Here is a 12,809-nt window from a genome sequence, read left to right as displayed (position 1 = left end):
CATTGCCTATGGCTTTTCAACTCACCCAATCACTAATACGTTGCATGGTTCCTTCTCACCTCGATTTCCCATCCACAAGCATCCCATGGAGGAGGGCATGGTGCAAAGCATGTTGGCTGTTTCTGAATAGGAAGTGTGGCTGAAATCCTCGTCCCCACGCTTGTATTTCTGTACAGTTTAGCGGAATAGTACATTGTCCATAGATTTTTTGTTCTCTTTCTTTTAGGTGCAGGTGTGTTGTAGCTGTCTACCCACTTGTAGGAAAGCAGTCAGCTGGTCCTTAGCATTTCACGTGAGTGTTTGCAAAGTACTACTCCATTTATTGTAGCGTGCAGGGAGTACGTCATATTGCAGAGGGCTGCTATAGTTTGTGAGCAAAGTCTGCACCTTTTGGTGTACTTGTGTGGAGTAGGTTTGTGGCACTGAATACCACTTACTGTGCTACGTTCCATACTTTCAGAAGCACACATACTTCTTGTTTCAGTCTTCATCTGGTCTTTGGGCAGTGAAGGGTTCCATAGCAAAGGTACTCATGGCTTCTCGGCGATGAATGTCTGGTGCGGAGGCATTAGCTGCAGTGATGGAGTCTGGCTCAGAGCAAGGCACAGATGTGTACATGCATTCTGAAACAGATAGTGCTTCTGAGGGGCAGGAGGGAAGTAAGATGGCAATTGACGAAAGTCCCTCCTCCCACTCATCATCGTCATCATCTGATGATGAAGAGGAAGGAAGAGTGCGTCCACCTTTTCGCACACTTCCCACACGCAGGGGACCTGTAAGGGGGAGGGGACGTGCAAGACGGCCACGCAATGTGGCAGTTCCTGACATGACTCAAGAGTCGCTCTGGGTGCCTCCAGCAATGGCTCAGCCTGTTGTGCCGCCTTTCACTGGTATATCAGGGTGCACAGTGAATACAGAAGGGTTTCAGCCTATTGATTTTTTTCAACCTTTTTGTTGATGATGGGTTCATTGCAGATGTGGTTCAGCAAACCAATTTATACGCTGCACAGTTCATGAGGTCTAGGGGTCCCACTCTGAAACCCCACTCCAGAGCACAAGCATGGGTACCCACAAACGATGTTGAAATGAGACAGTTTTGGGGTCTCATTTTGCTCATGGGAATTGGACACAAGCAGTCTGTCGCAATATACTGGACTACTGTAGCACCACTTTATTGCCCGTATTTTTCAGCTACAATGAGCAGAAATCGCTTTCAAGCACTGCACCGTATGTTGCACTTCAATGACAACTCGGCAGAATTACCCAAAACGGACCCAAACTTTTATAGGCTGTTCAAACTGAAGCCATTTCTGCACCACTTCACTCACCGATTTGCAGAGGTGTATGTTCCTAGCCAGAACATATCCATTGATGAATCGTTGGTGTTGTTCAAAGGTCGCCTTGTATTCAGGCAATACATTCCTAGCAAGAGATCACAATATGGGATTAAAATGTACATGTTGAGTGAAAGTACCACTGGGTATGTCAGCAGCATGAGAGTCTACACCGGTAAAGACTCTACCCTAAACCCTCCGGGCTGCCCAGCCCATTTAGGGACAAGTGAGAAGATTGTTTGGGATCTTCTCACACCATGGCTTCACAAGGGACATCATTTGTATGTAGACAATTTCTACAATGGAATTCCACTGTTCAAGGAATTGTTCAATGTGGGCACACTGGCATGCGGTACAATCCGCAGTAACCGCAAAGGCTTCCCCAGACAACTTGTGTGTAAGAAGTTGTCCAAGGGACAATGTATGGCATTGCGGCAGGATGAATTGTTAGCAGTGAAATTCTGCGACAAAAGGGATGTGTACATGCTAAGTACTATTCATGATGAAAGTACTTCAGCTGTCCCTCTGCGCAGGCAGACTCAGCAAGTGTTGAAGCCCAATTGCATTCTGGATTACAACAAGTACATGGGTGGAGTAGACAAAAATGACCAAGTGCTTGAGTCATACCACGCTGAACGCAAGTCGCGTTTCTGGTACAAAAAGTTAGCCACACACATTGTGCCTATGGCAACATACAATGCTTATGTGGTGTACCGTGCAGCTACTCCAGAAAACAAGCTCTCCTTTTTGGATTTTGAATTAGAAATTGTTCAATCTCTTGCTAATGTTCATGAACAAAATCCCTCCTTTCCAGAGGTCGAAGATATGGCCAGATTGCAAGAGCAACACTTTGGTGATTATGTTCCTCCCACTGCCACGAAGGCACAACCGTACCGAAAATGTAAGGTGTGTACAAAACAAGGAAAGAGGAAGGATACTCTGGTGTACTGTCCCCAATGCCCTTCCCAGCCTGCCCTCTGCTTTCAGCCTTGTTTCCTTTTGTATCATACAAAGGAAAATTATTGGGAGATTGACTGATTTCCCAAAATGCCCATCATTCCTTGAAAGGGACCCTTAGCCACTGAAATCGTGCATGTCTTGTAAAGGAATGGCACCCTTGCACCCTGCCCTGGAGGTGTACCTTCAATGAAAATGCAACAGGATGTCAACTCACTTCACTTGATTTAGCGTGCATTCACAAGCATTGCTAGTCCTGCTTCCTCCACTTGAGGCCTGCCTTGGAAAGGCAACCACAGCCGTAGCTTTCCCTTGAGGCCTGCCAAGAAAATGTACATCAGTCTAGATCCCTCAGCTCAAAGCGTGACTTGCAAAGGAACGCTAATCAGGCTCCTTCCATTGGAGGCGTGCCTGCGAAATAGTAATCATTATGAGTCCCTGTACTTGAGTTGTGCCATGCGGGTCTTTCCCCTTTGGCGTGCTTTGGCAAGCAATGCTAGTCCTGCCCCCTCCACTTGAGGCCTGCCTGGGAAAGAGACATCACCCCCGGTACCTTTCACTTCAGGACTGCCTCATAAGGAAAAGGCAGTCTAGCTCCCTCTGCACATGGTGTGCCTTGCAAAGTAACGCAATGCGTGTTTCTTCCAAAGCAGGCACATCTTGGAAAGAAATGCCACTCTAGCTCCCTCCACTTGAGGTGTGCCTTGGAGTAGGTGGGGACAGCACTCTGCTTTACTCCCCTTTGGCGTGCTTTGGCAAGCAATGCTAGTCCTGCCCCCTCCACTTGAGGCCTGCCTGGGAAAGAGACATCACCCCCGGTACCTTTCACTTCAGGTCTGCCTCATAAGGAAAAGGCATTCTAGCTCCCTCTGCGCGTGGTGTGCCTTGCAAAGTAACGCAATGCTTGTTTCTTCCAAAGCAGGCGCATTTTGGAAAGGAATGCCACTCCACCGCCTCTAGTTGAGGCGGGCCATGGAGAAGAAGGGTGGAGCACTCTGGGTCACTCCCCTATGGGAGTGCAGCTTGCTCCTGTTCGGGATTGTCTTACAAAAAGAAAACGTCTGGAAAAACCCATCCGCTTCCGGCGTACTTTGGACAGGAACCCAAATCTGGCTCCTTCCACCTAAGGTTTGGCAAGCAAAGAAAGGCCAGTCTCGCTCCCTCTACTGAAGCCGTGCGTTGTGGAAGACCAGAACACCATTCAGGTTCCCTCCACTCAAGGGGTGTCTTTTCAAAATAATGCACGCCACATTGGCTCCCTCCCTTGAGGACTAAGTGTCATGAAAGTGGGACTTGGACACCAACTATATGGCAGCGGTGTCTTGCGTACCTCGTAAGATCCTGCCTTGTTTATTGTTTTACTGCGAGTAATGTTATGTGTGGTGTAAGTGACACGTCTTCTGTAGGAATTAATTGGATATGATTGGTGTGAGAATTAGGTAAAGATACAAAGAACATGCAGATGCAATTTCTGTGAATGGACTTTTCCAGCACTGCCGAAATGATTGTCATGTTGCAGGATTGCTGTTTTGTGTGGGAACAGTGGAACATAAGAATGTTTGCCCATAGTTGCTATGGGCATACTCAAAGCTGGTGTGGAAGATAGCACCTGTAGGGCAGGGTAGCGCAGTGAGCCAGTATGCACTTGCTATCACTGTCCACATGTGATTGCCGGCACATAAAGTTTGCATGCAGACACAGTTGCTATGAAATTGATGACAAATGATAGTTAAGATATTGCTAGAGACACAGTTGCATTGTACACACATGTCCACGTGGTATAAGTGTGTAGATATGCTCATGTGTACATACACTTGCTCTGGTGCTAGTGATTTGGTAGAAGTGCAACTGCTGAAATGGATGCCAACTGACTGCAGACACGAAAGGGATAAGAATGGCCAGTGATCCTGTGGGTGCCTTGTCGTGGCATCACTGCTCACAAGGACAAACCTTCTTGTGCTACACAAGGAGGTTTGTCCTTGTGCTAAATCCCACCTTGCGTGTCTAACTGCATTGTGTCTGGTATGTATGGGAAGTGTGAGGAAAGGTGCATGTGAAATGGCTTACTACCAGTACTTTACTGTTTCCTAAGCGCACTACAGCGAAGTTACTATACAAAAGATATACCCATTGTCACTCAGGTACCACACCTGCACACAAGAGGTCAGCCTCTCATTGGGACACGTGTGGGGACGCGGGAAGGTAGGCCACGTGTTGTTGGCGGTGTGTTTCGGTGGGTGGCCAGAGCGAAATGTCTGAGAATTGTCTTCATTTCCGGCCAATTTCAGAGACATTTCCCTGTGTCCACTCACCGAAAGACGTCGCCAACAGCAGATGTCATACCTTCTCATGTTCCCACAGGTGTCCCGACGAAAACGGTACCTCAAATGTGTGGGTGCACCTACCTGGCCGCCAAGGGGAAAGCCTAAAACACAAGTAACTCCAAGTCTGTTTTCAGAGCGAAATCTCAGACATTGCGGGGGTGTCTGGGTAATAAATTCTGGGGCGATGTGCGCAAATCATACCTCTGCGGATTCCCACGGGTGTCCTCTTTTCGGAAATGCATGGGGTTCCCTGTTTTCCTCGGTGGCTTGGATACCCGAGGCCCATATCTGTACGTTGTGCCGGTCGGCAGAATGTCTGAGATTTCGCTCTGAAAACAGACACCCGTGGGAATCCGCAGAGGTATGATTTGCGCACATCGCCCCAGAATTTATTACCCAGACACCCCCGCAATGTCTGAGATTTCGCTCTGAAAACAGACTTGGAGTTACTTGCGTTTTCGGCTTGCCCCTTTCCAGCCAGGTAGGTGCACCCACACATGTGAGGTACCGTTTTCATCGGGACACCTGTGGGAACGCGGGATAGGTCATGTGTTGTTGGGGGCGTGTTTCGATGGGTGAGCCGAGCGAAATGTGCAGAAAATGCGTATTTTTTCCCACATTTCGGACTTTGCGGGGGTGTCTGGGTAATAAATTCTGGGGCGATTTGGGCATATCATACCTCTGCGGATTCCCACGGGTGTCCCCTTTTTGGAAATGCATGGGGTTCCCCGTTTTCCTTGGTGGCTTGGACACCCGAGGCCCATATCTGTATGTTGTGCCAGTCGCCAGAATGTCTGAGATTCCGCTCTGAAAACAGACTTGGGGTTACTTGTGTTTTCGGCTTTCCCCTAGGCGGCCAGGTAGGTGCACCCACACATGTGAGGTACCGTTTTCATCGGGACACCTGTGGGAACGCGGGACGGTAGGCCATGTGATGTTGGGGGCGTGTTTCGATGGGTGAGCCGAGTGAAATGTGCGGAAAATGCTTATTTTTTCCCACATTTCGGACTTTGCGGGGGTGTCTGGGTAATAAATTCTGGGGCGATTTGGGCCTATCATACCTCTGCGGATTCCCACGGGTGTCCTCTTTTCGGAAATGCATGGGGTTCCCTGTTTTCCTTGGTGGCTTGGACACCCGAGGCCCATATCTGTATGATGCGAGAGTGTGACATTTCCGGTGTGAAAACAGACTTGGGGTTACTTGTGTTTTCGGCTTTCCCCATGGCGACCAGGTAGGTGCACCCACACATGTGAGGTACCGTTTTCATTAGGACACCTGTGGGAACGCGGGACGGTAGGCCATGTGTTGTTGGGGGCGTGTTTCGATGGGTGAGCCGAGCGAAATGTGCGGAAAATGTGTATTTTTCTTTCCCACATTTCGGACTTTGCGGGGGTGTCTGGGTAATAAATTCTGGGGCGATTCGGGCATATCATACCTCTGCGGATTTTCACGGGTGTCCTCTTTACGGAAATCCATGGGGTTCCCTGTTTTCCTTGGTGGCTTGGACACCCGAGGCCCATATCTGTATGATGTGAGAGTGTGACATTTCCGGTGTGAAAACAGACTTGGGGTTACTTGTGTTTTAGGCTTTCCCCTTGGCGGCCAGGTAGGTGCACCCACACATGTGAGGTACCGTTTTCATCGGGACACCTGAGGGAACGCGGGACAGTAGGCCATGTGTTCTTGGGGGCGTGTTTCGATGGGTGCGTCGAGCGAAATGTGCAGAAAAAGTGTTTTTTTCCCCGACATTTCGGATTTTGCGGGGGTGTCTGGGTAAAAAATTCTGGGGCGATGTGCGCAAATCATACCTCTGCGGATTCCCACGGGTGTCCTTTTCGGAAATGCATGGGGTTCCCTGTTTTCCTCGGTGGCTTGGACACCCGAGGCCCATATCTCTACGTTGTGCCGGTCGGCAGAATGTCTGAGATTTCGCTCTGACAACAGACTTGGGGTTACTTGTGTTTTAGGCTTTCCCCTTGGCGGCCAGGTAGGTGCACCCACACATGTGGGGTACCGTTTTCATCGGGACACCTGTGGGAACGCGGGACGGTAGGCCATGTGTTGTGTTCGTGTGGTTTTCATAACGTTTTGACCCATTTGCTGGTGCCCTTTGTCTCACAACCCTTTCTTTTCCCAAATGAGACCTACATTTAGTCGCTGCTTTAGCCACCATACACTTCTGTAACCTGCACAAGTCACCTACCCTTGAAAAGGTCTGCCTGTGCTCTTTCAAAAAATGTATGGCTGCCGTTCCTCACCACATTGGTTTTCCCAATTTACACATGCCAAGTGCGTGTGGTCAGGCCGTGAGCATAAACCTCCTGTCTACCATGGCTCAGTGTTTGGCTTGTGGTATTGCTTGTTTTGTAAAAACACTACAAAAATGGTATGCTCTCCTAACTGCAAGAGTCGGGGGAATGTAGCGGAGCATTGCTTTTCTCAAAATTCATAGAAGCCATTGCCGTACCAAGCCAACCATGTCCAACACATACCTTTTTTTTTCAGTCATTTTCCCGCTTTTCCCCCATTCGATGGCAGTTTCCCCTACCTAGTTGTTGCCTGACCTATGCAAATCACCCCTTCCTAAACTTGGAATTTTGTCTACTTTTCAGAAATATATGCCTTTCTGTCCTCCAATTTGGCTTTCCTGCCCTTTTCTTCTATTCCGTCCATGCATGTCCAATTGGCAAAAATGGCAAAAATCGCCTACCTCTCACAAAACGGTTGATAACCGCATCAAAATAATTTTTTTCCATTTCCACTCAACCTGTTCCTGAAAGCCAACACATTGGTGAACTCAGCACAGCAAACCATTTGTTCCTAGCTCTTACAAGGAAAAAACCACAGGCTTCTTTGTACATCATTTTATTGGCATTTTTTGAAAAAACCCAAAATGTTCACACTTTTTCCTTATTTTCTCTCACCCCCCTACAGCAACCTGGGATTCCTGGGTGGCGTTACGACCGCCTACATGTGGGAAAAAAAGGAGCCAAATTTGGCCGAGATATGTCATGTAACAAAAAAGTTACAAGCCATTGAATGGCCACATACCAAAATCACCAAAAAAAGGCCCTGGCACTGGGGAGAAATACCCATGGCACTTAAAGGGTTAAGGCGATGGCTAGTATCAACTATTCTAGACAAACACAGAACCCACCTGCGGTCCATAAACTGTGATTTAGACTATTGAGATTGGTTGGACTCTTGGGTGTTGCAATAATTTGACATCCAGTGTCCACTTTCCTATTTTAATAAGGAAAAATAATTAATCAGATTTCTGTTCAAACCGATTCAGAAGAGAGAATGAATTTGATTAGTAGACAAAACTTACAAGTGGGACACATCTGCTAGTGTGTCTTTTAAACCGGTCTTGATTTTGCCAGATTCAACACAGGTCCATTTAATGGCATGTGAGCTTGACTATTCAGGACAGCACCGACAAATGTTCCAGTAGCTGATGTTCTGCCTAAATGTGAGTAAAGCCAAGTTTGTTAAAGGATAGTTCCGGGACTTTTTTTTTATTGTTCCTATGGTTCGGCCATGTGTTTTTAAGCATAAATCGGTAGATCGTAGAAAACTTTCCTATGGACCTTACCCGACTTTTCGTCCATTAACGCACTCGAAAACATCCGCCATTTTATGATAATCCTCTCACTTGCCGCATCGCCCTGGCTCACCTGCTTTTGCGGCACTAAATCAAATCCCCCGCCCCTGAGCCTGACATCAGCAGACGCGTACCGCCCATTTCCAGTTTCGTGTCAACAATCGCTGCGCCTCAGCTAATGAAGTGTCGCCATGGAAATGGCAGGACGCCTCTTTCCTCAATAAGTATAAACAGACCGTTTCACAACACACAGCAGCAGATTTTCGAATCCATTCCTCTCTCTGTGTTACTTTGAGTATTCTGTGACTCGTTTCTGTGCTCTGGTCAGCTACCTTCGTTGATTGTAGCCCGTGTGAACAGATACCAGTACCACCGCTATAAATTATTTTACTTTCTTTACCACATAATGGCTACAATAATGCCGTATAGGTACGAGCCCGAGTACACCGAAGAAGAACTACTGGAAAGGCAAGCACGTGAAAACGATGGGGATTCGGACGGCAGTTGGGAGGACCAGTCAACGGATGAAGAGCCTGGACCATGTCGCATGGACGGCGTCTCCACCTGGTGCACGTGCAATCGGTGCGAGCTAATGCCAACTGAGGAGGAGAACTGCTGCTGCCGAGAAAACTCGGGATGCCTGGCCTACATTTCGGAAGGCGAGCAAAGTCTGCAGGAAGGCGAGCAAAGTCCGCAATGCATCACCGAGCTGCCAGAGTTCAGGGAAGCCTGCCTCTCACGGACCGTGTTGAGGAAGATGATGGTGCTTATGCACGAACTTCGCGGCACTGTTCGTCCGCGTAATCCGAGTAACGAGTAAGTATACTCTGGTTGTGATGTCAGTGATGCCACTACTATGTCATGGTCGTCTCCCACATATAAAATTACATCTACATATCATTCGAATGCATGTAAATTGGTTCCATATTGTGCATTTTCTAGATAGAATTTTTTTCAAAGCAGAATGACATTTTTTACCTGAATCGATAGTGATAAAGTTTTGTCATTTTAATACAGTTTGCATCTTTCATTTTCACAGGTGGTACAGGCAGGTGGCCTATCGTTGCTTCACTTGGTGGCTTCACGGGAGGCTCGGACACCGCGTTCGGAGAGTAATACCTGCCTTTGCGGTACTTGCCATTAGACAACATTTCCCCAGCGACAGTGGACAATACCGCGGATTTTCCCTGGATGTGCTGCAACCGCAAATTTACAATGTGTAATGTTTATTATTTATGTTCAATTGAAATTAAGATCCAAAATAAAACCCAATATATATTTTAACAATGGTTGTTTTGATTTGTCCAAGCGTTGGCAATAAAAGGAAGGCCGTTGTATTTTATTGATACAAAACATGGTTATAGGTAAATATGGTTGATCATAATAAATCATCCTTTTGGTCACCGGGTACAGAGATGACCCCCTCTGGCCCGTGCCGCCTTGCCACCACAGGCCAGCCTGCTGCTGACTAACTGCCTAGGCATCCAGGGTCTCCAGGGTGAACTGCACCCATATATTCTCCTGGGAGGGTGAGGTATTTATAAACTCACCCCCCTGCCTTCCATGTACTAGATCCTGCAGCCAGCCTCTTACATGCAGTTAGATGGCCTCTCCTTGGTGAGGCCCTGCGGCAAACGAGTCTTGTCTGCACGACCACCGCCCCAATCCACCCCCCGCCCTATCAAAGGCAGTTCGCACCGGGGTACTTGTGCTGGCAACTGGAGCAGTCAGGGAGCGATAAAGGCCAAGAGGTGCCAAAGACCATGTACACTTCAAAGTGGTCTATAGAGCATGGGTTGTTGTTCCCATGTCTACCTCCAGACCCCGTGTCTCCTGCCAAGCATCCCCCCTCAAGCTGGACGGCCCCCTGCAATCCACATAAGTGTGTCTCCATTCACGAGTCTTCCTGTGTCTTGTCTGCACGACCACCGCCCCAATCCACCCCCCGCCCTATCAAAGGCAGTTCGCACCGGGGTACTTGTGCTGGCAACTGGAGCAGTCAGGGAGCGATAAAGGCCAAGAGGTGCCAAAGACCATGTACACTTCAAAGTGGTCTATAGAGCATGGGTTGTTGTTCCCATGTCTACCTCCAGACCCCGTGTCTCCTGCCAAGCATCCCCCCTCACGCTGGACGGCCCCCTGCAATCCACATAATGCCACGACATATACACGTCATTCATTCACAAACACACCCCTGTTTCGAATTCTTTATAACCCACTTCATATTTCTAATGAGCACTTCTTTGCGCTTTGCTAGTCAACCCGTGAAGGTGCTGGTTATCTGCTCTTCGTCTCTGTGAACTTCCGTGACCACTTCGAGGAAACTCGTCAGATTGCAACCTGTGAACTGCTCCCTGTTCTACGACAAGAAACTACTCTGATCCCTGCATCTAACTGTTTGTTCGTCAAGGTAAGGCCATGTACCATAATCATTTTGCGTCCAATTTCTTTTCGTTCAAGACAGTACATGCAAGGAACTAGTCACATGTTCTGAGTTTACATTGGTATTCATAGAGAATTGTTGATCTTTTCTTTTCAGAACTTTCCACAATGCCTGCCTGTTCCATTGGCGGTTGTCCTTCGAAGACCCATAATAAATCCGAAGGTACTATAATGCATGTTTTCCCTAAGACAATAGATCAGATAAGAGAATGGGTCCGATATTGCGGATATCCACCGTCTGAGCTTGAAAGTAGAGTCCTAGAGGTCTTTGCGGACAAGAGGGGTGATCGATACCGCATCTGCAGCAGGCACTTTACCTCTGACATGTACTCCACATCATTGCTAATAAAGAAGAACACACCGCGAGCGAGGCGAAAATTGCTCTCAACCGCTATTCCCACTCTATTCGTCCACATCCCTACACTGGTGAGTCAAGTTTACGTATTTATCTCTTGGCCTTGCGGTAGTGTGTAGCATTAGCTAACAATAATTTCCCCATTTATGTATCCACTCAATATGTAGGCGGAAGATTCTCCATCCGTGTCATTATTGCAGTCATCAGCCACTTCAAGCGCCTATCGGGTAATCTTACTTGGCTATTCTGCCACTGACTTGTTTTAGGCATGTAAATCAATAGTTTTAATTTATCGTGTAATTATGTTACCTAATGGTACACCCTTGTACTCGTCCTCTAGTCTTTGTTTTCAGTTATAATTATTGTTATCCAAAATAACGCAAGTACTGTCTTTCAGGGAGATGCTGAGGAGTCCAACGTATTGACGACTACCATTGATGTCACTCAGATGCGCGAGGTACGTTTCAGGACAGTTCCGTCGCGCTCCTATGTGTCTTCTTTTTTCAATTTTGAGTTCATTACTAATGAAAGTCCTATGTTTCAGGGAGTCGATGGAGCATTAGTCCAAGAAGAAGGGGGAGCATGCAGTTACGGGTCGGCGCAACAGCTTGCAGAAGTGTGCACCGCAGTTACATCGTCCCTTGATGTTCTTATGCATTTCGAGGTATGGATACTGACAGTTCGATCAAGCGAAATCATATGACGTGATTACATCCGCTATACTTCCTTCTTTATTAACGCTAGTACTATGTTTCAGGGAGATGACGGAGCTTCTTCTACAAGAACATCACCCCTAGTAGTTGATGCAGATCTCTGGGTGGTGACACTTCCAACGATCAAGCAAATCGAATCATATTTACATATCCATTATTTATTTTAGACAACTGATCATTTGTGCAGGTCTATTTAGATGAGCCGTTCACGCCTGCACAAACTTTCTGTTCTTTTTATCAAAATAGAAAACCATACTAATGCAATTACTGTGTTTCAGGGAGTCACTGAAGCATCATCTTCAATAATATCAATGGAAGTCTATGAGGAGCCCGAGGTATGGATCTTGCCAGTTCCATCTAACTAGATCAACAATGCGTGAATAATTGTCGTTTGAATGTTCTACACAAAGCGTTCATTCGTGTTTTGCTATTGAGATGTACGTGGGTATTGGTCCCCAAGTACATTGTGTTTTCAATATTATTATACATACTAATGAAAGTTCTATGTTTCAGGGAGTCGATGGAGCGTCAGTGCGTGATGGATGTGCTTATCATGAAAATGTAGTCGTTGCAGCGCAAGAGGAAGTGGAGACATGCACACACGAGTCGGAGCAACAGCGTCCTGATGTTGAAGTTCGAGGCAAGAAAGTTTCAAAGAAAAGAAAGCAAAAGAAGGTTAGTGTCCTGGTCACTATATTATGTTGTTTGTCACTGTTAATAGTTCAATACTGTAAGTTGTGTTTAAACTGAACATCCCTTTTCCAATCTGTCATCTAGTTGCGAGTGGGTGTACGAACTAGATCTACACAGACAGTGAAGCGAACGAGAGATGTTGCTTGTCAAACCTTTTGGCAGGGACTTGAGACTGGAGATGCATCGTGCCAATGGGAAGAATATGAAGTGATTGACAACGGAGCTATACCACCACCAGCCATTGATAGTGAATGTCCTCCTGGTAGTTCGGATGCAGTTGGAGATAAATTCACAGAATCCACACCCGCAAAAACTAAGACCGCGAGAAAGTTGAAGAAATTGTCCTATTCACCCATTGCCGGAGAAGGAACAGATGTTGCAATGGA

The 12,809-nt window shown here is 47.1% G+C and overlaps 1 protein-coding gene across 5 annotated transcripts in view; it reads right to left on the bottom strand.

The window, feature by feature from the left end:
* LOC138516848 (zinc finger protein 638-like) overlaps positions 1-12,809 on the bottom strand; it is a 1,099,812-nt gene that overhangs the window by 202,174 nt on the left and 884,829 nt on the right. The window contains exon 12 of one of the 5 annotated variants that reach the window (XM_069632285.1): positions 7,948-8,082. The exons of the other annotated variants lie outside the window; for them this stretch is intronic. Coding sequence (XP_069488386.1) covers positions 7,976-8,082 — 107 coding nt within the window. The 3' untranslated portion in view covers positions 7,948-7,975. The remainder of the gene's footprint in view (positions 1-7,947; positions 8,083-12,809) is intronic. 5 annotated transcript variants of the gene reach the window in all.

This window comes from Ambystoma mexicanum, chromosome 6q (assembly GCF_040938575.1).
Source record: "Ambystoma mexicanum isolate Mex_15411 chromosome 6q, UKY_AmexF1_1, whole genome shotgun sequence".
Lineage (NCBI taxonomy): Eukaryota > Metazoa > Chordata > Amphibia > Caudata > Ambystomatidae > Ambystoma > Ambystoma mexicanum.
Note: the sequence above shows the minus strand (reverse complement) of the source record. Positions and strands in the feature narration are given on the sequence as shown.